Source organism: Chiloscyllium plagiosum, unplaced genomic scaffold (assembly GCF_037043375.1).
Source record: "Chiloscyllium plagiosum isolate Xiang-an unplaced genomic scaffold, Cpla_swu_hap1 HiC_scaffold_16, whole genome shotgun sequence".
Taxonomy (NCBI): Eukaryota; Metazoa; Chordata; class Chondrichthyes; order Orectolobiformes; family Hemiscylliidae; genus Chiloscyllium; species Chiloscyllium plagiosum.
Genome location: NW_028270154.1, coordinates 38,746,433 through 38,771,319, shown reverse-complemented (window position 1 = coordinate 38,771,319; position 24,887 = coordinate 38,746,433). Strand labels below are relative to the sequence as shown.

At 38.8% G+C, this 24,887-nt stretch overlaps 1 protein-coding gene across 5 annotated transcripts; it reads left to right on the top strand.

Moving 5' to 3' along the window:
• The first annotated feature begins 822 nt into the window (after positions 1–822).
• LOC122556608 (protein YIPF5) lies at positions 823–19,405 on the top strand. Of its 5 annotated transcripts, none has more exons than XM_043703499.2 (6): positions 823–925; positions 3,167–3,291; positions 6,427–6,587; positions 8,544–8,689; positions 12,420–12,601; positions 14,356–15,428. In XM_043703499.2, exons 2-6 carry the CDS (start codon positions 3,179–3,181, stop codon positions 14,516–14,518), a joined length of 765 nt encoding a protein of 254 aa, XP_043559434.1. In that variant the 5' UTR covers positions 823–925; positions 3,167–3,178; the 3' UTR covers positions 14,519–15,428. The 5 variants fall into 5 exon arrangements, with proteins under 5 accessions (XP_043559434.1, XP_043559430.1, XP_043559433.1 ...); XM_043703495.2 differs by having other exon boundaries at positions 829–925; positions 6,474–6,587; positions 14,356–19,405; XM_043703498.2 differs by lacking the exon at positions 823–925 and adding an exon at positions 993–1,137.
• The last annotated feature ends 5,482 nt before the right edge of the window (positions 19,406–24,887 follow it).

Sequence of the window (24,887 nt, the reverse complement as noted above, 5' to 3'; positions counted from 1 at the left end):
GATAGATTGGTGTTGTTTACCTGAGAGCAGAGACAGCTGAAGAGCTTGATATATAAAGTTCTGACCGGCAGAGATAGGATAGGTAGAGTGACAGGTTTCCCTTTAATACAGGGGACAATAACTAAGAGATGCAATTTTAAGATTAGCAATAAGGAGTTTAGAGGGAATTTGAAGAAGACAATTTCAACCCTGGAGGTTGTGAGCATCTGGAACTCACTGTTTAAAACGGTGGTAGGGGTAGGAACTCTCAAGACATTTATGGCTTGTTTAGATGAGTACTTCGAGGAGAAAGTGAGGACTGCAGATGCTGGAGATCAGAGCTGAAAATGTGTTGCTGGAAAGGCGCAGCAGGTCAGGCAGCATCCAAGGAACAGGAGAAGAGGCCCTGAAGAAGGGCTTATGCCCGAAACGTCGATTCTCCTGCTCCTTGGATGCTGCCTGACCTGCTGCGCTTTTCCAGCAACACATTTTCAGCTTAGATGAGCAATTGAAAGCCATATCATACGAGGCTATGGGCAAAGTTCTAGAAAATGTGATTAGAACAGCTGGACGAGCATAAATGCGTCAGATGGGACAAAGTGCCTCTTTCTGTACTGTAAAACTCAAGATGCGAGTACTTAATGAAATGTGGTTATTCTCTTTGGATATGAAAATAGATTATACTTTAAAAGGTGTGAAAGTTGTAATGTTGATTTCAAAGAGACTGGGATGTATTTGTGCAGGACATCAGAAAGGCAGACAGCAAGATCCTCATTGAGAGACACCTCGTCTCCTTGCCTGTCCTCTCCACGAGGGGGCGCTCGGACATCTGACGTCACTTCCGCCGCCACATAGACGCGTCCAACGGACTTGTCGACTTGCTTGCAGGCCCGTTCTTGCGCATGCGTAACTCGACCCCCGTCCCAATCGTTTACGGAGACTTCAGGTTTGTTCTTGCGACGCTGGGAGTTGTACCCGACTGTGAACTGTAAACTTAGTCGTTAGTCTTTCACGTTGGCTGACCGGTGTTGTCTTTGCTCCGTGGGTTCGCGCTGTTGCGCAGGCGTGCGAGTGGCGGAAGTGATGTGCTGGTGTCGGTGTCAGCGCTCGAGCGGCTTCCTGTGGGCGCTTTGTCTCAGTTTGTAACAAAGTGTCAAAGTGAGTGGATACAGGTCAGGTAGGAGCAGCACTGCGCCCATTCATCTATCTCTCAGTTAATGTGACCACTGCACCACCCGGACCCTGGCACCGCTGCATTTCTCCCCCTCTCTCTGCTCCTTACTGCAGCACTCAGACAGGCCGCTCTGTTCCACGTCAATATCTCACAACCCAAAGTGCCCCTTCCTCTCTGTGCCCTGAATTAGTGCTCTGTCTGGGGCAACTCAGTGCCTCGCATTATTCTGTATGGTTTTTCCTCCTGAAAAGTCTAATCTGACTTAGACATGCACTACGTCGAAGCGTGTTTACGTTCTCTAAGGGTTGTCAGTGACAGTAATATGCCCAATAAACCTTTTGATTTGAATTATTTTTCCTCTGTACTTAGGCCAAAGTGTGTTTCTCAAAGTCCTGACCACTGGAAATGCCATGTCAGTCAAAGTTTTGCAGTGGGTATTGGTGTTAGCACAAGTTCGCAGTTAGTCTTATATGTTTGTGCTTTAAGTAATTTACTGCTAAGATAAGGAATACATATGTTTATTTTGAGCAGTAATATTCCTAATATGTGTCTGAACTATAACATTTCAGTAGAATCTTGTTCTCATTTCTGTGAATAGTCGATTGAAGTGTTACTGATATCCGTGAGTTATTTTCTTGGTTACCACATGTTGTTCAGTTATTAAAATAGTGTGCAAAATTGGTGAAAACATACTTCATCATGGAATCGCTTGGTACACTACATAGAGAGGGGAGAGCCGATTTATCCAACTGGAATAATTGCTTCCAGTCTGTGAAGAAAGCAACTCTGAGTAGTCATCCAGTGCTGTGCACTTTATAGTGCTGTGATAAAGGGAAAACATTCAATTGCAAACCGCATGATGAAGAGATGGAATCTTTGTGCAAGTCTGTCTTTTCAGCTGTCACTCTGAAATCAAAATTGTGACTCCAGATGACAAAAACTTCCAATGTTGTTGAGATGTGCTCAGTTTATGCCAAAGATTCTAAACCTGGAGGTAGTTGTTTATCAAATAAATTTACATACAACATACAGTTTCCTAAATTCCATGTAAGTTGATTTATAAAGTTAATGTATGTGGCTAAAATGATGTGTGGACCTATGGCAGGTTCAAGTCTCATTTTATGACATGACCAGGCAGGTGCGTGTTATAATGTAACTAGATTTGTTGATTGTTAGCTTCTAATTCCTTCTAATATACCTGACCTTATTTCAGACATGGCAGGATTTCTTGTATGTATAAGCACACAGTATCTTTAAAATACATCTTTATTCTATCACATCCTCAAACATCCTTAGTGGGCGGCACGGTGGCACAGTGGTTAACACTGCTGCCTCACAGCACCAGAGACCCGGGTTCAATTCCTGCCTCAGGCGACTGACTGTGTGGAGTTTGCACGTTCTCCCCGTGTCCGTGTCTGTGTGGGTTTCCTCCGGGTGCTCCGGTTTCCTCCCACATTCCAAAGATGTGCAGGTCAGGTGAATTGGCCATGCTAAATTGCCCGTAGTGTTAGGTAAGAGGTAAATGTAGGGGTATGGGTGGGTTGCGCTTCGGCGGGGCGGTGTGGACTTGTTGGGCCGAAGGACCTGTTTCCACACTGTAAGTAATCTAATCTAATCTAATCTAATCTAAATCAAACTCCAGGCATTGGGGATTAGAGTGGTAGTGATATGCTAGACTGCAGGGAGAAGGTGAAGACTGCAGATGCTGGAGATCAGAGTCAAAACATGTGGTGCTGGAAAAGCACAGCAGGTCAGGCAGCATCTGAGGGGCACAGGAGTCAACGTTTCAAGCATAAGCTCTTGATCAGGAATGTAACTGCAGCTCTTTTTTTTTATTTTAGTGGATACTTGTGTGGATGCTTTTTATGCAGTTTGCTCTATTCCAGATGTTTGTACTTTTAATGTTTATCTGGTATTGAGTCGTGAACAATATTGTCAATTTTGTCAGAGCTATCAAGAAGATTCTTGATTATTTTATTCGAAGTTTTAAACACTTGTTTCTGTTTCTTGAAGGGAATTGTTGCAATGGCTGAGTTCAATAATTTCAACACCGATTTCTTCCAATCAAGCTATAGCATTGATGACCAAGGGCAATCAGCTTATGACTACAATGCAGCAGGGGATCCTTTCCAAAACAGGTGAGCGATTGAAATCCCCTTTCAGCGGTTACAGGCTCACTTGAAGCTTTAGTATCTTTCCATTTACTGCTGATACTGACCTGTTTTTGTAAATACAAATGTGCAGTTAAAATCACTGACTTGATTGCACAGGAGCATCCTCATCATTGTTGGCACTTAGACTTGGTGCTAGTTCTGTACCTGCTGACAGAGACAGGATGTATCAATGAAGCAGGACAGTTTGAATGTTTACAGTGTTCTTTGTAATACTTCAAAGCTTTTCATATTCCAATTTATAAAATAATTTCTTTATATGCTCTCCTATGTATAGTATGCTGAATGGCCTCATGGTATCTCATTCTGTGGGTCATTAGCCATTTCATTTGAATAATGTATTTCATAGTAACATAGCACCTTTCTGTTCTTAGCGATGAAAATTAAAATAAAACTGGAGTACAGCTGGACGGTGTGCTACTTAACATGTCATAGAAAGAAAAAAAGGATCAGATCTATGAAAATAAAATAGTTCACCTTCAGTCATATTTAACTGTATGCCTTGGCATTATATGAAATTAAGTACCTGCATCACTTCATCTGATCCTTTTTCTTTTCATGACAAGTTCTGTTTAAGCTGCACACCAGTCCACCAACTGCCCCACCCTTGGTTATAAGTGTTACTGTCTAAGCTTTTGGAGAGTAATGTGCTGTTCTACCAATTGGTGCTTCATGAAGTTGTGATACCATGCAATGCCAAATTTCCAATGGAGTTTGAAGCTGCACAAGGTGATAGCTGATTGTTTGGCAGCTTGCCCATTTAGAGTGCAGGGATACAGAAAGCTCTCAAAGTAGGAGATGGTAGCAAAAAGGAGCCATCATTTGAGGAATTTGTCTGGTTGTAAACTAATGAGGGTTTCTGAGGGATCCTCAGCTTTTTGGATATAAATATATTTTTAGGTCACAATGCTCTGTTTGACTGATTTTTATCTCTTTAGATGTGTGGCTGCTCACATTGGCTGGTAAAGATCTAGTGTGGGTGAGGGGTGTGTGGATATACAGAAATGGCTGTGTTTAGAGAAGACGGTAGGGTTGGCTTGAAAGAATCGCAACTAACTGGTTCCTTGCCCAAACCCTCCAGCCTTGCAGACTTCCCTGCTTACTGCTTCTGAGTGTGAGAGACTTGGTGAAGCAACAAATGGGGCAGTGAGGTACAAAACAGGGTGCAGGAAGTAAGTTACTAACAATTTGTCATGTCTGGCATAAAGAAAGTGTAAAACTTATCTTGTGCGTCAATGCAATTAAATTATTTAACTATGACAAGAAAATGGATAATTTGTCTTGTACTCAAAGGAATAGGTACACAAGAATTTGAAAGGCTATGGAAAATAATGCAATGTTTTGTTTTTATTTGGTTTCATATTGAATTACCATTTTGAATACCATGCTAATTATCCTTTGTTTTATTCTTTATTTCTTCCATGCTTTTGGTAACTTTTAAAAGTATGCATGTAGGATTTTTGTTTCTAAAGTTGATTAACATTGGAAATTGTACATGTTACATTGTTTCCACATGTACATGTGGATTAAAACAAAATTCAGAGAGAACTTTGAACCTTGAGCAAAATAATTTTTGATTTTCCCAACTTTGTGTTTTTGTGTTAAATTCGAAAGTGTGGAGATATTTCTATTCTAGCGATTTTTGAGAAGATTTGTAGCTCAGGTTGATGATATGTAAGTTAGCTCGCTGAGCTTGAAGGTTTGTTTTCAGATATTTCATCACCATACTAGGTTAACATCATCAGTGAGTGTCACTATACTAGGTAATATACATAAAGACAAAGAAGAACACCACTTTGACTAGGACAACACGTACTTCCTAGGACAGGCAAAACAAGGTCTCTCAGAGAATTCTTAGAGGCATGATATTTTAACCAGAACTCCATCAATAAACACATTGATTTAGATCCTATCTGTCTTCCCTTGGAAAAAAGAACCGGAAATGACATCACCCACCTTAAGAAACCAAGACCTATAAATAGACAGGCGGGACATACCACCAGCGCTTCACAGGAGACACTCACTGATGTTACCTAGTATGGTGACAAAATGTCTGAAAACAAACCTTCAAGCTCAGCGAGCTAACTTACTTACATATTACCATTTTAAAAAAAAATGGATGTGAAGATGAAAAAGAAGATGCATAATTTTGGAGAGTGAAAATGATTAAAGAATTTTGTCATTCTTTTTATAGTAAGTTAAACATTTAAAAGAATTAAAGGGGAAAGTAGCTACAGTACTATATAAAATTTAATCATAGTATGATGCAGGACAGAAAGCCATTTGAGAATAAGATGCAGGAGTAGGTAATTCAGTCCATTGAGCCTCCCTGCTATTCAGCGAGATCATGGTTGGTTTGATGATCCTCAACTGTAATTTCCTGCCTTTACCCCATAACCCCTGGTTCTCTTACTGATGAATAACCTGTCTCTCAACCTCGAATATACTTAATAACCCAACTTCAACAGTCCTCTGGGGTAAAGAATTCCACAGATTCCAGACTCTGATAAAAGAAATTCTTCTTCATCTAATGGCCACCCAGTTAATCCATTTCTTCCATTTTTCCACAGAGCCATGCAGTTTTTTTTTTCAAGTATTTATCAAATTACCTTTTAATGTTGTTATTGAATTTGTCCCACATACTCTAAGGTGCATGTCTCTTTGTTTTAAAAAAAAGCAGAAGTCCTAATGCACCTCTAGTCTTTTGCTAATCACCTTAAATTTGTGTCCTTTGGTTACTTATAGGAAACTATGCCTCCTTATTAGCCCTATGGTTATGAACACCTCTATCAAGTCACTTTTTAAATAGTCTTTGCTCTCTAGAAACAAGTCCATCTTTTCCAATCTCTCTGTAGTTGAAGACAGTTTGGGTACGGTTCTGCACTTAAAATCTCAAGTTAGAAGTGGAAATCTTCAAAGGTGATCTCTTAGCAAGAGGGGCATTTATCAAAGTTACAGTCTGGTATGGACCACCTTTTTAAAAATGGGACATTTAGAAAATGTCAGCATCTAGATACTTGACAAAAATCCTTATTGGTACAGTGACCAGAAACTCTAACAACAAGGACCTCTAATGCTGTTTTAACTTTTTTTTGCATACAGGCAGTATGACAGTCACACTCAGCAGCCTGGATATTTTTATCCAACAGGGTCCCAACAGCCATACACGGGACAGATCTATCAACCTACACCAACCTTCACTCCTAGCTCTCCACAGTCAGTATACGGCAACAGTTTTGAAGACGAAGCCCCATTATTGGAAGGTAAAAATGTAGCTTTCTAGTGGTATGTAAGAAACATACAAAAATTATATTGCTGTAAACATATGCTGGAATGTTGTTTATTTTAACTTTTGTGCTCACTAATCCAGATGGATATACCAAAATTCCATTGGGTGGATCTTCAGTTTAGCATATTGGTATAATGTTCACCAATCATTTTTAAACATTTTTCTTAGGAGTGATCTGAAGTTGGATAATACTTATGAGTGCTTGAGTTCCTTTTGTAATTTCATCATGTTATTTCAGAATTATTTCAGGTTCTAACACTGGGAATAGTGAACATGAAATTGCAGCAGGCATAAAGTTCTGCCCAGATGCACAAAGTATTGTCTGACAAATTTGTATTATAAAATGGTAAACGACATTTGACCACCCCTTGAAAATTCTGCCTGATTTTTATTCCTGCACCCTTGATTGATGTAAATGTGTAATTCCAAAGCTAAGGAAGCAGTTGTTTCCAATATTCTTCTGTAAACTAGCAGTTGATAACTTAAGAAATTTTGAAATTCAACATCAGAACTTTAATTACAGGACAGGGAGCACCCATTCATCTTTGTGACCTAGATGTTGAATATCTATTTTATTGTGTGTTTCAGGCTGCACTTTGCTGACATCAGCTATAGAAACTGAACTTGGCACCAAACAATTGCAGATTAACAATTAAATTTGTGACCTTCAGCCGCCTTGGGCTAGGGATATATTACATGGTACCGTTGTCAGATATGATTCGGCTTCTTATCCATATCCATTACTGAATAAAATCTTAACTTTTTAATTTAATCTAAAGAACAGTAATATTTCTGTTAAATGGTTACTTCACCAACATCAGCCCTGACATTTTGATGACCAGACGGGTCATTGTAGCAGCTCAGATTGGAGTTGGACATTGGGACTTTGCTGAATTCATAGTGCAGCTGGTTCCAAGGGAATTGTTAGAGAAATTCTGATTGCCATTTTGCCTGCATCTGGAAATGTTCGTGGAAGTCTCTCAAAGTCAAAGATTTCAAAGGGCAGCAACTAAGCTAAGCTTAAGGAATACTACCCAGTGGGAATAAGAAGATTAAAAGCCTGCTGTAACACAAGGGTAACCATTAAACAGACATAAGCATTCCCACACCCAAAAGAATTGACCCTTTTTCTGTTGTTGGATGTGAAAACTTAACCTGAGCCAATTCTGATTTGACATCTTCCTGACCACTTCTACAACAGTAAACACTTCATGTCGCCACTTGGTACTGAATAATCCTACTTCTCTGTCTCTGTGTCTCTGTCCCTCTCTCACTCTGTCTCTCTGCGCCCCCTTCCGGTGCAAACCAGGCCACCTACCCACCACCCCCTTTCTAGCCCAATGAACTGGTCTGAGAATTCCCGGTCACAAGTGAGGTGAGTAATGGTCTTCTACTGGGCTGGCCAGAATGAGCCAAACCACAATCCAAGTTACAGGTAAAAACCGAATATGTCCAGTGCCCTTGAGATCCCTAATCCCACCCCTGCTTCCTTGCTTTGTCTGCCCTTTCCCAGTTATTGAATATCAAATGGCCTTTTGGATGTTTAAGCATAGAATACAGCTTGCCTACAGCACTTGTACAAAGGACCTGGTTTTGATGATTTCTTCTTTGGCTCAGAGTATTTCTAGACATGTCTTCACTGTTTCATAACAGGAGAGGCCCTTGTCCAAGAATTTCCAGAGTAGAAGTTAAATGCAAGTGTGTTTTTTTTTGTCTGAAACAGGGTTTTCAATACTGGCCAGACCTTTTGACTATAATATCCAGAGAAGAGTATGGGTTTGAATCTTATTTCTGTTTTCTTGCGTGCTTTTTGTTTAAATCCAAAGTAGCAGTCAATCTGATCTGACAGTACTTTTATCAACTAGCTACTGCAATTTTTAATTTGTGTTTTAAATGCCTTATTTGCCTTTGATTTTCTATAATTTTGTAGAATTAGGAATTAATTTTGACCACATCTGGCAGAAAACACTGACTGTCCTCCATCCACTGAAAGCAGCAGATGGAACCATTATGAATGAAACTGACCTGGCTGGGCCCATGGTGTTCTGTTTGGCATTTGGAGCCACCTTATTACTGGTATGCAATATTTGTTTGTTTGTTGAGGTACTAATCATGTATTTCATCTTGTCCTACTTTGGGCTTGAGGTTCATAATACTGATGATATCTTGCCTGTCTGACAATCAGTAGTGAATACACAGAAACATGCTCTACTTAAATATTCAGATATAGCTTACAGCAGAGATTGAAGACAATATTCCCTTGATGCCAACTTCACCTCTGTTTGTGAAATAGAAACTGGAAATATTGAGCTGGCCAGGCAGCCTCTTCATAGGAGAAAAAGGAGTTAACCTTCTAACATAGTGGACTTATGTCAGAACCCATTGCCCTGTGACATTAACTCTGTTTTTCTTTCTGTACATCCTGTCTAATCTATTGAATCTTTGCAGCATTTTTGTTTCATTATTCAAAATTTTAGCATGCACACAATTCTTATGCTGTGGTTCTGTTCGCCGAGCTGGAAATTTTTGTTGCAAACGTTTCGTCCCCTGTCTAGGTGACATCCTCAGTGCTTGGGAGCCTCCTGTGAAGCGCTTCTGTGGTGTTTCCTCCGGCATTTATAATGGCCTGTCCCTACCGCTTCCGGTTGTCAGTTTCAGCTGTCCGCTGTAGTGGCCGGTATATTGGGTCCAGGTCGATGTGTTTGTTGATGGAGTTTGTGGATGAGTGCCATGCTTCTAGGAATTCCCTGGCTGTTCTTTGTTTCGCTTGCCCTATAATGGTAGTATTGTCCCAGTCAAATTCATGTTGCTTGTCGTCTACGTGTGTGGCTACTAGGGATAGCTGGTCGTGTCGTTTCGTGGCTAGTTGATGTTCATGGATGCGGATCATTAGCTGTCTTCCTGATTGTCCTATGTAGTGTTTTGTGCAGTCCTTGGATGGGATTTTGTACACTACATTAGTTTTGCTCATGCTGGGTATCGGGTCCTTCGTTCTGCTGCAGTTCTTTAGCCAGTTTGTGTGATGGTGTCCCTGGTAGTGATACTATGGGCCTGAGTGGGATGTCTGGTTTGTGCACTTTAGGTAGTCCATAGAATCTGGGGGTGTTGTTGCTTTCAGGTTTCATTCTTTGTAGGTCAGACCTGGTTATCTGTCCAGACTACTGCGACCACTAGGACTTATAACAGCACACAAACCAACAGCCACACTCAGACAACAACTCAGCAGAACGAAGAACCCGATACACAGCAAAATCCCATGCAAGGACTGCACAAAACACTAGATAGGACAAACAGGAAGACAGCTAACGATCCGCATCCATGAACACCAACTAGCCGCGAAACGACATGACCAGCTATCCCTAGTAGCCACACACGCAGACGACAAGCAACATGAATTCGACTGGGACAACACTACCATTATAGGGCAAGCCAAACAAAGAACAGCCAGGGAATTCCTAGAAGCATGGACCCAATATACCAGCCACTACAGCGGACAGCTGAAACTGACAACTATAAATGCCGGAGGAAACACCACAGAAGCGCTTCACAGGAGGCTCCCAAGCACTGAGGATGTCACCTAGACAGGGGACGAAACGTTTGCAACAAAAACTTCCAGCTCGGCGAACAGAACCACAGCAACGAGCACCCGAGCTACAAATCTTCTCACAAACTTTGAACACAATTCTTATTTTGATTCCATCATTTTCTTTAGTCAGTATCTGAATCAAACTGTGTACTTGATAGTGACCTAAATTTCAATTTCATATCTACCGTACATCTAAGGTGGTCTGCCTCAGTCTCTTTTTCACCTCTGTCCCATGCTTATCTATTAATGAAAGTCTCATCCCTACTATTAATATCTTGGGACTCAGCTGGACCAGTGTTCTCCTGACCAGGCCTCCAATCTGCACCCTCCTCAAACTGAAGTCAGTTGAAAACTCTGTATTGTAACTTGAACCTATTTACCTATCTTTGCTCTACTCATTGATCTTCACTAGTTCTTAGGCAGAAGAGCCTTCATAGTAATATTTTAGACTTTGTTTCCTCCATGGCTTTGCTGCTCCCTCTCTCAATAGTCTTTGTTTAAATTCACAACCATTTGAGATCCCTCCAATTCTGGTCTCCTGAGCATTTGCCTGACTTTTTGTTGCTCCAACATTGGTGGCCATTCCTTCAGCTGCCAAGCCCCATGCTCTGGAATTACATCCCTAAATCTTCTGCTTCTCTACCTCATTTCGCTCCTTTAAATACTCCTTCATTTTAAGATTTTGTCTTGAGCAATTCTATGTTAAGTTTTTAATGGAAAGAATTGTGGATGCTGTAAATCAGAAACAAAAACAGAAGTTGCTGGAAAAGCTCAACAGGTCTGGAAGTGGCATAGTTCTGAGGAAGGGTTAAAAATGTTAACTTTGATTTCTGTCCACACTTACTGCCAGACCTGCAGAGCTTTTCCAGCAACTTCTGTTTTTGTTTCTGTGTAAAACTTTGTTTGGCAACATTCCAGTCAAGTGTTTTGGGATGTTGTGTTATGTTAAAGGCAGTTTGTCTTGTTTTTTTATACATCGGAAATTCTGTGTATTTTTCCACACTTCCAGTACCTGTTTTGGAATTGCATAGTTAACGCTAAGCGAAAATCATTGTAATTCCAGAGTTAAACCAAACGCTATTTAGATTTTAAAAAAGCAACTGCTCCTCTATCTCAGAATGTACTAATGATATATGATCTGACTTCACATTCAGGCTTCAGTGGATATGCTTTTCAACTGTTAATTCTGTTTTGAACTTCCTTGACGTTTTTAATACAGTTGTTGTTAACCTGACTGAAATTGCCCAGACACCTAAAACAACAGTTCGTTTCCTGTCTTTATAACGTCAGAGAAACCAACCAAGATTTAGGCTTTTGATTGCCACCTAGTGTTGACCCTTGTTGTGAGAATGGTCCGGGAACATTAGCTGAGGCAAAATGTACAGCCATACTTGGCCATACTTAATTCCCTGTGACTGAATTCATATTTTCTGCATTTGCCAGAAGTTGTTTATACACATTTGAAGAATTATTAATTGTTCAAATATTTTCTGCCATTAGCAATTTTTTAAGTGAAATGGTAGAGAAGAAAAAACTGAATATTTTGTGTGCCAAGGAAACTGACTATAGTCCTGAAAATAAGATTTTTTTTTTACACAAATTCTCAACATTGAGTTCAAGATCAGATGCTGTGTGAATAGGTCACAGCGAGAGCTTCTAAGGTGCTAAAAAGCATCAACTGCAAAAACAGACTTACAATAGCAGTTTTATTCTTTGCTAGTAATTTTCCTCTGGTGCTGCCCAGGGATTTTGTTTATGCATATATACAATGGTTGCAATATTCGGGCAAATTCCCAAGTCAAAGAGAAAAGCCTTTTGATACTCACAATGACCAGACTTCATGATTTCATTTACAGTCAAATGTAACTAAAAACTGTGACAAAGGAGTAAAATTAATGGCAGAAAGTGCATGTAATCTTTAACATTTTAATCAATAATCTGGTTGTTCTCTGCTTTGTAATTAACTTTCAGTCCTTTACGTGCCATCATATACACTGAATCTGACAACTGTGGGCAGCATAGGGTCACGTGTGAACTTCTAATACTGCTTTGAGCGTGTTTTTTGTGTAAAAGAATTGCAACATTATACTACAATTCAACCTACAAGTTAATGGTTTTAGTATTGCCCAATAAATAATATAGAAACTAGATTGCATTACCTTGTGATTATGTAAAGTATTTCTGTATAAGAGTTTATATCGCCTTTTTAATTCCTTTTAGGTTGGCAAAATCCAGTTTGGTTATGTGTATGGGATCAGTGCTATCGGGTGTCTCGGCATGTACTGTTTGTTGAACTTGATGAGTATGACCGGAGTGTCCTTTGGTTGTGTGGCTAGCGTTCTTGGATATTGCCTGCTTCCAATGATTATCCTGTCAAGTTTTGCTGTGATTTTCTCTTTGCAGTAAGTATCTATATGAACAATAGCGTAAACTATTTAATGTAATTTCCCAGAGATAATGTTTCGCTTGTAAATGTAAAAACTTATGATGTCCGTCCGTTTGATTTTGAGAGAGATTCTTATGTGAGCATCACTGTTTCATTACATCTTGGGGTTGTGTATGTTATATGTACATAGTTCTGTTGCAGAATAGAGTAGGCATGGAGATTGTTTACATTTAGGTTTGTACGTTTTCTTGCTATAATAAAACATGTGGAATAGTGAAATACATTATGGTATATGCTAATGTGAAGAATACATAGATTTAACATTTCAGTTAAATTAGCCTGCAAAAAGCTACAAACGTGATGGGTCCTGAAAACATTTTGGCAATAGTACTGAATGCATATGTTGCAGAACTAGCTGTGCCCCGAGAAAGCTATTCTAGTGTAACTGCAATACTGATGTCTATCCCGATAGCATGGAAAACTGTTCTGGTGTGTCCAAAGCCATCGCAGGATAAATCCAACCTGATCACTGATGGCCAATAAGTGTACTGTCAATCATCAGCTGATGGAAGTGATTGTTGATAAAATCAGAAAGTGGCACTCTCAAACAAAACTGATACTCAGTTTTAATTCCACGAGGGCCACTCACCTGCTGGCCTCATTGCAGTCTTGGTCCAAAAATGGGAAAAGATTTTTAAAGTCCAGAGGTGAATTGAGTCTGATTACCCTTGTTCTTCAAAGCAGCCTCTGAGTATGGCATCAAGGAGCCCTAGCAAAACTTGGGAAGCTCTCTGATTGGAATCATACCTAGCATAATCCACATATTATTTAAAGAAATCCTCGAGGATGCTCTTAACAAATTCTGTCCTATCAAAGCCTCTTGATCTAAGTTAGACACATCAATATTGGAGAATTTAAAGTCACCCCGCTATGACAACTTAGATTGTTCTTATTGCATCTTTCCACAATCTACGTATTTGTTTCTCAATGTCTCGGTGGCTGTTGGTGGTGGTGGTGGGTGGGGGGGGTGGGGGCGCTACAGTATAATCTTATCAGAGTGATTGCACCTGTCTTATTTTTGAGTTTTATCCATATTACCTCAGTGGCTGAGCCCTGTACTATTCCCAGAGTGAAAATGCGACACTCCCTGATTAAGTAATGCAACTCTTCCACTTCTTTTATCTTCTATCTTGTCTAAAACAACAAAACCTTTGGGACATTGAGCAGCCAGTCCTGCCCCTCTTTCAAGCAAGTCTCTGTAATGGCTGCAACATCATAGTTCCATGTACTGATCCAGGCTCCAAGCTCATCTGCCTGACCTTTTAATATTCCTTGCATTGAAATAAACACACTTCAGCCCATTAGTACCATTGTAAAATACAATCTTTATTTAACAATATAACAAATCTGAATATTTTTCTCAACACTGAATACTGTTGAGTTTTATCGATCCTATGTTTTTAGCAAAGTTTTTATCTGTGAAATTCGGAAAAATTGTGTACATATCTATGCCATATTTGCACTGCTGTCAGCTGGGAATGATCATGACTACATGAGCTGCCTTTTTGGTTGAAATGGACTTGAGTTTTTTCTGTTCAATTTTACTATAGGAAATCTTGTTCTCTAAATATGTTCTTAATATTGTAACAAAATTAAATTATGCAAATAAAGATGTGTGTTTCAGGAAATTGTTGCTAAATCAGAAAGGCAATTATTGTTTAAAAAAATTCACGAGAAACAACTAATATTGTTGTGTTCTTTTTCCAATAGAGGCATGCTGGGCGTAATTATTGCTGCTATGATTATTGGCTGGTGCAGTTTGTCAGCTTCTAAGATCTTCATCTCTGCCTTGGCCATGGAGGGACAGCAATTACTTGTGGCATATCCTTGTGCTTTGTTATATGGAGTTTTCGCTCTTATCTCCGTTTTCTAAATGTCTTTGTGAATGGAACAAGGGTCCATGTTCTGAACTCAAAAGACAAATGGATGCAAGTCTCAAGTATCATTCAAGTGGTTTAAAAACTTTCCAGTTGCCTGCCAACAAAGTGGTTGAAATTCTTTTGATTCCAAGTTTCTTGGGAACAATTGGACAGATGTCTTGTATTCTTAAATTCCTGCTTTAAATGTTGTACAAAGAAACCCATTTTAGTGATTGAAGGTGTCTAAAGCACAGATTGCTAATTTGAATGTTTTGTCTTTGCTTTCAACAACATGCTTCACTGATGGGGATTAAAATATATTAAATGGTTTTACCTTTATCCTGAAACACAGTTTAGTTATGAAGTTCAGATGAAATTTTCACATGGTTCAGACATGCAAGTTACTTTTATTGTTTGCTGGGTTGTTGGGACCGCTGGAAAGTGTTCCTTCACGTGCAGTGTAAATAGAGAAATATACAGTACCCTGTGATATTTATATCTATAGCAAGAACTGCGTGCAATACCAAAAAACAAAACTCAATATTTAAATCAAAATTCTATAGGCATCCGTTCCTTTTGGTCAATGAACCATAATAAATTTCTCTCAAGCAAATGAAATTCAATACTGGGAATGGGAGGAGTTAGAAAACGTGTTGTACATGTAGGCATTGTCAAAGTAAGATCCCATTGTAAAGAGGGCAACTTCATGTCTTGCTTTACAGCATAATTACAGTTTGCAAGTTAGACATTATTTTACCACCGTGTTTATCTGGCCCATGGAAATAAACAATCATTCCAGCTCCAATCTGTAAATTACAGATAATTTAGTTTTTTTTTTAAGTTGACTGCTTATTTTGTTTCTACTGTTTAAACATCTTGCCCTGTGCAGTACATTTGTAATAAATTGGTTAATCTCTCATCCAACACATAGTAGTGCAATTATTTTGGTGGAACCCTTTGCTGAACTAGGCAATGGAATTCCCTTTGTTGGAAGTACTAAGGCTATCCTATTTTAGTACTACTGTACTAGTAATGAAAGCATTTCTATCAACCGTAAGTTAATGTTCAGTATTCAGTGTTGACGCACATTTAGGTACTTTATAAATTTTTTTTCTTAAGAGAAGGTAAAATGAGATTCATTGTTACTTTGTGTACAGTGTTTGATAAAAGGAATACACACTACAAAACTTACTGCCACTAATTACTATAATTGTAGAGCAGTGAATGAATAAGAAGGGTCTGGGGGAATATGGGTCGGGTGCTGGCAGGTGGGACTAGATTGGGTTGGGATATCTGGTCAGCATAGATGGGTTGGACTGAAGGGTCTGTATCCATGCTGTCCATCTCTATGACTCATTGTAAGTTTTAAATTTCTACTATTTTGAACAAGTTCCAATAACAAGAATTCTAATTTATTGCACAGAACTGAAATACAAACCCTGTTCATGATGGAGACTTAATAAGTCAGACCTGATCAACTTAATGAAAAGTTGCAATTGATAATTAAACATGTTTATAATTAGAGTGCACCAGAAGGCAATTTGTCCATCAGAATGTTAAAAGCAACCTAGAAGTCCATGACAAAATTCAAGTAGACTCTTTCCAACTTGTTGGTTATGTAGTTTACCATCTGATTAAAGTTGGTCCCTGAAATCTGTAAATCAGCACAAAACAATCTTGCTCGAGATATGTAATTGTCCACTACTATATATTCCAATTCCCAATCATTGGTGTTAATAGGTAAAATTCTTTTTTTTTAAACCTAGAATGACTGTGATTGTCTCAGAGCATAGACTTTGCCTCTTTTGGTGTATATACAAATCTTTAAACTTATTTGTAGTTTTTGGCTGTTACATGATCCACAATATCTGCCTGTTGATATTCACCATCTCAGATCATGCATTGATAAAAGACCATTTTATACCTGTGGAATATTATGCCATAAATCAATTGTGTTTATGCAGTAGCCAATGAACTCTGAATAGATATGTAGGTATTTTAAGGAGTCCCTTTTTAAAAGTTTGAGTGCTTTACTTTAAAAATAATCAGCAGCTCAGTTTTGTTTTAAATAAAGTTAAAACTTAATTTATTAAGCAACTGTTCCTGAAAGTTATTTCTGTAAATTATGACAGTTAATAATTGTATGCAAATATTTCAGGGAACAGTAGGTTATGTATGCAAATGAGGTCAGTTTGCAAGGGTAAAACAGATGTAAACTTTTTAACAAAAGAATACTCTGGCTGAAAACTAGGAAATCTTGAAGACACTAAGATCATGAATTTCTGGTAATTGACTGTGGAGACTCTAACTTAAGGCTGTTAAAGTTCAGGGACTACTATGGTTGGAGAAGAAGCATTATAAATTTCATTGTAATGGACCCTATCAATTGAATAATTCAATATTGAACAGTTCTGTTCTATGAATATTTGCATTTATGTATTATCACAATCCAAAACACATCAGGCTGTGAACTATTTGAGATGTAGTGACAGTTGGAGACAAACTTGCAACTATTTAACTAACTTCAGTCTGTGGAAGAAGTATTTAGAGTGATAACTTCTTGTGCATAGAAGTGTCAGTTATCATTTAAAAGAAAACTGGCTGTTATCTTGTTGCAATTTAAACAATAAGAAATTTAGTGTTTACTTACATGTGGCTTTAGGTTGTAATGGAGGTGTGTTTACTGTTGAAAATATTGGTGCATTGTTTCACTTCTGGTTTTGTATGTGTCCAAGTACCTCATTAGGACAATACAAACACAGAAACTAATGATACCACATGACTTCACCTAATGATAAAGGAGTGAGAATGTAAAATGACATCAAACATTAGTACCGGAGAATCAAAACATAGATAGCCCTTGAGAAAATCTTGAGGAGTCCTGGTGCAGAGAGAGGCAACTGTGTTGACCTCTGGCCCAGTAGCTGGTTTATAAAAGCAGTCCTTTTAACTGGTTTATTTTGAATGTTTTCCTATCTCTAGCTGTTGAAACAGTTACTGATTTAAATGTCTTTCATGGTGAGGTCAGATGCTATTCCTGTTGATTGCTGTAATCAGCCAACTTTTGTAAGTCAAGCAAAAGACTGCAATGCTAACTTTGATTTATTGTTCCACAAAGCATACCAATTGTGTTGAGATTCCTTGTGATGTCCCTACAGTTTTGTGTTCCTCGAAACAATAGCTTTGAGTCTTCGCATCATTTGAAGTTTGAGTGGATTGACCAGGAATCCTTGAATTATTTATTGGTCCCTTACGATAGAATATATGTTAGTTTTACAGTCAATCTGCTTGATTGTAGATTAATCCAGCGAAGGTGCCAAATGACTTCTGAGAGTTATATTGTAAGATATGTTGCCCATTTTCAAGACAGAATAGCTTTCTTTATATAAAATAAATCTAAACATTTGTGCCACAGTGCTTTCATAAAATAATTCTTGTAAAAATATCTCAATTGTGAGTGTTCTGTAATGTGGTTTAAGTATTTCAAAGATATCTTCAAAACAAATATTTAAAAGGCTGTTGGGAACAAGATATATTTTGTTTTGAAATAGTTAATTCAGGTATCACTGCCATTATTATCTCTTTTAAAAATAATCTTTCTGATGACATCTCATTCTTCAGTGTTTTCATCTTTCTGTGCTCCCTGTTAAACCATATGACCTTTGAAACTCCGATCATGGGTTTGCTTCCAGAATATTTATGCTGTTTCCCTTGATTGATCTTGAGTGCAAGTGTGAATGGCTTGTGGAGATGATTCAAAAGAATTCACTCGTGGTGAATATGCCCAACCTCTATGCATTTCATGGCAAAACGTGAAAGTTTGTTCCTATAGCTGGTGAAAAACAGCAGTGGGGATGTTCCAAAGTCATGAATTGCAGTGGGATCAATCTATTTGGGATAGCAGGAAAAGAAAACCAGATATTTACAGAAAAGGGAGAGGTATTGTGAAGATTGTGTGGTGTAGTTGTAATTTCCCTGCCGCTTAACCAAGAAGCCAGAATTCAGGTCCCACCTGCTCTAAGGGTATGTAGTAATACTTCTGAACAGGTCAATTAGAAAATATCGAAAAATACACAGGATAGATGAAAGGAATGTGGTAAACGTAGGTGACTGAAGAAACCATTCAGTAAGGTATAAACAGGAGGCCAGTTACAAAAATGTAGACAGATGGAACAAGAAGAAATGGTAGGTTGATTGGCAAATGAGAAACAAGCAGTTAGGCTTAATGTCAACATCATTGGCACACATCATGCAGAAGTCTTTGCTCTCCTTTACTTCCAATTAAACAGTGACTCTTAGAATTTTGAATTGCACTATCATAAATCACTGTATACCCAATGAGTTAGACTTTTGATATGATTTATCTTACTGTCTCTAAATTCAATAGCAATCCATAATCATTGCTCGCTCTTCCAAGATTTCCAAGAATAACGTTTAGTTATAATGCTGGATGACAATTGGGATCACTTTTAACATGTAAAGGGTAAGTTACTGATTGTGGCCTCAGCAATCATAGACTTTTTAAAAAGTGAGAACATAGGCTCATTACTTAGCAATACTGCTTATAATTGGTTAGTTTTAGCAGGGTTCTGACCTAATGAGAAACACTTTGCTGTGGGCTTTGGGACCTGGATCTTGGGGTGAAATGAGGGTCCATTTGTTGGCTGCAGAATGTGATATTTTCCCCAGAGATTGCAGCTCTGAAACCTCAAGTAGCCCTACCAGGAGAGCTGGACACTGCAGAGGAAAAGACAGGAATTTATTATTAAAGGGCCTCAACAGATTTATGTTTTAATGTCTGCAGTTTGGTCTGTAATCTTTTGTTAGTGTCTGGTATATTTTTGTGGCAAAGTTTATGTAAAAGAATTCATCCAATAACTAATAAACCTGACATGTAGACACTTTACCTGGTCATTCCTCAATATCCTAGGAGCCCTAACAAAACTAGAGTCAATGGGAATTTGATGGAGTGAGGGGGCAGGGGTTGGATGGGGGAGGCTGCTCTATGTTGGTTGAAGTCATAGTACAAAGGAAGATGGTTGTGGTTGTTGGAGCAGGATAGCCCTAGGCATCCGGTGGCGAGTAACTCACTAAATTATTTTCCAAAGCCTCTCCGTTGTCTACAAGGCACAAGTCACTAGAGTGATGCATGGATGCATTTCCAACAACACTCAGAAAGCTTGACCGCACAGCCTGCTAGCATGGTACCACAGTCCTTCTCTCTCTGGCACTTACTAACAGCAATGTGTACCATCTAAAAGATGCGTTGCAGAAATGCACCAAAATCATGAGAGGCATGGATAGAGTAAATAGACAAGGTCTTTTCTCTGGGGATGGGGAAGTCCAGAACTGGAGGACATAGGTTTATGGTGAGAGGGGAAAGGTTGAAAAGGGACCTAAGGGACAACTTTTTCATGCAGGGGTTGATGTGTGTATGGAATGAGCTGCCAGAGGAAATGGTGGAGACTGGTAAAATTACAACATTTTAAAAGGCATCTGGAGTGACACATGAATAGGTAGGGTTTAGAGGGGTATGGGCCAAATGCATGAAATGGGACTTGATTACTTTAGGATATCTTGTAAGCATGGATGAGTTGGACTGAAGGGACTGTTTCTGTACTGTACATCTCTATGACTCTATAATGCCTTCCAAATCTATGGCCACTACCATTTCAAAGTACAAGGTGGTGAATGCATGGCAACACCACTGCCTGCAAGTTTCCTCCAAATCACACTCAATCCTGATTTGGAAACGTATTGCTGGTCCCTCAGTATTACTAGGTCAGAACCATGGCCCTTCTCCCTGACAGCATTGTGGGTGTACCTACACCATGTGGCCTGCAGTAGTTCAAGAAGGCAGCTTCCCATCACCTACTCAAGGGCAACTCGCAAGGATAATGTTGGCCCAGCCAGTGACACCCATATCCTGCGAATGAATGAATTAATTAAATATCAAGCACAACAGTTCATATTTTATGATGGATACTTTTTACATTGTGCAAGCATTTTGTTCAAATGTTGAATTTTAATTTAATAGATGTTCTCTCAAAAGCAATACTATGAATATGGGAAACTAAGAACAAAAACGTTTTGTAGAATGGTTGAATTTGTGGAGAGAAAAAAAGAGATAACATTCATTTTAATAAACTTATTTTGTGGTTTTTCATTATTTACTGTTCTGTCCCCTTGTTTCAAGTGTTCTGCCCCTTTATGCTGAGTGTTTTATACACATACAAAGTGTTCTGCCACTTTCTACTACAAATTCTGCTCTTGTGTGGAGTGTATGCTCCATGGGGCTTGAGCTCACGTTACTGCTTTATCATTCCATTTAGAATTTGATTCTTCAGGCTGTGTATGAGCTAGAATCATTAAATGCCTACAGCATAAAAAGGAGCCACTTTTCCTGTCATGTCTGAGGGGTCTCCACAAAGTAGATAGAGAGAAATTGTCCCCATTAGTGGAAGGATCGATGACCAAAGGGGCACAAATAAAAACAATGTTAAAGTGTGAAAAAGCTTTTCCACATTTCAAGTAATTAATGTGTGAATGGGTGGCAGGGTGGCTCAGTGGTTAGCACTGCTGCCTCACAGCGCCAGGATCGACAAATTCAACTCATGCTATTCATCTGTCTCTTAAATTATGATCCAATACTCTTTAGAACCCTTAATTGACTCTTCCACACTCTCAAGTAGCACATTTCAGTTCCTATTATCACAGAGCCCCGACAGTATGGAAACAGGCCCTCAGGCCCAATAAGTCCACACTGACCTTCAGAAGAGTAATCCATCCAGACCCAGTCCACCTACCCCATATTTATCCCTACCTAATGCACCTAATTTACACATCCTTGATTACTATGGGCAATTTAGCATAGCTAATTCACCTAACCTGCACATCTTTGGACTGTAGGAGGAAACCAGAGTACCCAGACGAAATTCATGTAGACATTGGGAGAATGTGCAAACTCTACACAAGACAGTCACCCGAGACTGGGATTGAACCTGTGTCCTGGCGCTATGAGGCAGCAGTGCTAACCACTGAGCCACCCTGCCACCCATTCACACATTAATTACTTGAAATGTGGAAAAGCTTTTTCACACTTTAACATTGTTTTTATTTGTGCCCCTTTGGTCGTTGATCCTTCCACTAATGGGGACAATTTCTCTCTATCTACTTTGTGGAGACCCCTCGTAATTTTGAATACCTCAATCAAATTCCTTCAATCGTTTTATTTCCAGAAAATAGTCCCAGAATCTTCAATCTTCATATGTAAACTCATCTTGGAACAATTTTTGTGACCTTTTCTACACCGACCTTAATGTATAATGCCTAAAACTGGATTCAGTATTCCACTGAGGCTGAACCAATATTTAATATAAACTTAACATAACTTCCTTGCCTTTATACTGGAAGCCCTTATTGATAAAACCCAAAAAACTGAACGCTTAATTAATCTCACACTCTACCTGTGCCGCCACCAAAAAAAAAATGATTTATATAAATAAACAACCAGATTCTTCTTTCCTTGAATCCCCTTCATAATTATACCTTTTTATTTTCTATCATTTTTTTCTGTGTTCTTCCTTCCAAAACAAATGACCTAGTGTACTGCATTAAATTTCATCTGCCACTTGACTGGATATCCCTCCAACATTTCCACATCCTTTTGAAGTTCTGCACTATCCTTCTAGTTAATAATAGTTCCAAGTTTTTTATATCATCAAGAGCAGGAGTCCTAACACTAATCCCTGAGCAACTCCACTATAAACCTTTCTTCATTCAGTGATGTCCTTGATTCAAACACCAGGAAAGCAATGTAGAAAAGGATCTTCTGATTTGATCAATAGAAACGTGAGAGAGAGAAAGGTGATGATCCAGAAAATTGAAATGGATGAACCTCAGCGTTGCGTGCTTGAGGTTACTGTTACGTGTATGGAAGGGCTGCAGGGTGAATAAGAAAACTGACCATTGCATCACAATACAGGAAACCAAAAGGGATGAATTATAGGGCTGGTGTAGAGGATTGTCCTGTCAGGGACATGCTCTTTGCAGCAAAGAGCAAGAGTCCAGAAGGCTGTGTTGCCTATCCTGAAGAAGGGCTTATGCCCGAAACGTCGATTCTCCTGTTCTTTGGATGCTGCCTGACCTGCTGCGCTTTTCCAGCAACACATTTTCAGCTCTGATCTCCAACATCTGCAGTCCTCACTTTCTCCTTGCCTATCTGTTGTCAGGATTTGGAACATGTATTCTGGGCTGCTAAGGAACTTGCAGTGAAAGGGGACAATCTGGTGTCGTGGTGCACATGGGTATTAATGTCTTAGGTAGCAACAGGAATGAGGTTCTGCTGAGGGAGTATGACTAGCTAGGAGATAAAACTAAAAAATAATCTCAAAGGCAATAAGCTATAGTCAAATTGGTGTAGCAGAAGTAAGATTAGAGAGGTAAATGTGCTTGTTAAAGATTGGTTTGGAGAGATCGGTTTTCATTTATGTGGTACTGGCACCTGTACTGGGAAAAGTGAAAGCTGTGTTGTTGGGGCAGTTCACCTGAATTGTCTGAGACCAGTATACCGGCAAGTTATGTAACTAAGATTGTAGAGAGTTTCAAACTAATTTGTGTAAATAATTGTGATAAACTAAATAGAGAAGGCAAGGCAAGGGAGTAAGGTAGCAATATGGCAGAAAGGACAGAACATACAAACCTAACAGTGCACCAGCAGATCAAACTACAGTTCACAAAATTAGTAAAAAGACAGGATCCTCTTTCGGAATGCAAATAGTATTCACAACAAAACAGATTAATTAATATCACAAATAGTAATAATGTGTGATATGGTAGCCATTTTAAAATGTAGCTGCAACATGACAAAGACTGGGACCTGAATATTCAAGGGCAGACAATATTTAGGAAGGACTAGGAAAATGCAGAGGTGTAGCTCTATTAATTAAGGATGGCATATAAATGCCATATCCATATAACAATAAAGAGACATAACTTTAGTTCTGGAGATCAGGATATATAATTATTTTGGATAGTGATGAAAAATAGTAAAGGTGCGATGTCACTTGTGGGAGTGATTTATAGCATTCCCTAAAAATAATACACTGCAGAAGAGGGTCTAAATGTTTCCCTTATGAAGTAGGGTAGAACAAGGGAATAGAATTTAAACTAAGAAATTTCCTGTTTAAGTCAGAAATGAGAATTTTTTTCCATTATTGAGTTGTGTGTCTTTGGAATGTGTTTCCCCAAAGTATGATGGAGGCAGCTTCATTAAATGGCAGAGCCAAATAGACTTTTCATTAACAAGGGAAAAAAAGTCTTCAGTGGCAGTGTGGAATTTGTAGTTGACACCATAATGAGATTAGTCATGGTCTTATTGAATGGTGGAGCAGGCTCGAGGGGCTGAATGTCCTCCTGTGCTCAAAAACTGGATATCCATATGTTTGTAAAAGCTGACACCTGAAGTTTGCGTCTGCCTATCTTGAACAGAATATTTTGAATATTATTCATTCAGGAAGCTAGAATCTTGACTATGATTGAAGTATCAATACTAATGAGAAAAATAGGACTGTGATTCTCACATCAAAATGTTCTTCTTTCATGAACTTCATTTTTGTCACAAGGATTGCCTTGTTAGAATCCATGATATGGTGGTGCCAGTGTTGGACTGGGATGGACAAAGACAAAAACACCGGGTCATAGCCTAGAAGTTTTATTTGAAACTGCAAGTTTTCGGAGCCTTTGCTCCTTTCTCAGGCAGTTAGTGAGAGAGAATACAGAATTTATAGTGAAAGATCAAGAGGTTATACAACTTGTGTGAATGTATTGAACAAACCTAGATGGCTATTGAATCTTTAATCAGTAAGAATGGAGATGCATGTTTCAATTTATTAATATGTAAATCCCAGAATTACCTTCAAGTCATTGCCCCAAGATAACTTCAGCTTTTGAGAATAAAGGTGACACCACAGGGCAGTCAATGCTTTTTAGGTGTGAGGTCATGTTTCAAGTCTGTTTCTATCTCAACCTGGTGTCAGACTGGTTTTATTTCTGGATTTACATATTAATCAGTCACAACCTGCACCTCCATTCTAACAGCTTAAAGACTTAACAGCCATCTAGGTTTGTTCAATGTATTTGCGTAAATTGTATGATCCTTTGACCTTTTACTTATAAATTCTGTGTCTGATGTATTCTGTCTCACTAGCTGCCTGAAGAAGGAGTGGGAGCTCCAAAAGCCTGTGGTTTCGAATGAACCTGTTGGACTATAACCTGATGTGATTATGATTTTTGACTTTGTTAGAATCTATATGTGACAGGGAGTGCACCTTAGCACACAAGATCAAATTGCAGTGAAAAAACCAAAATTGCTGACTTTACCAT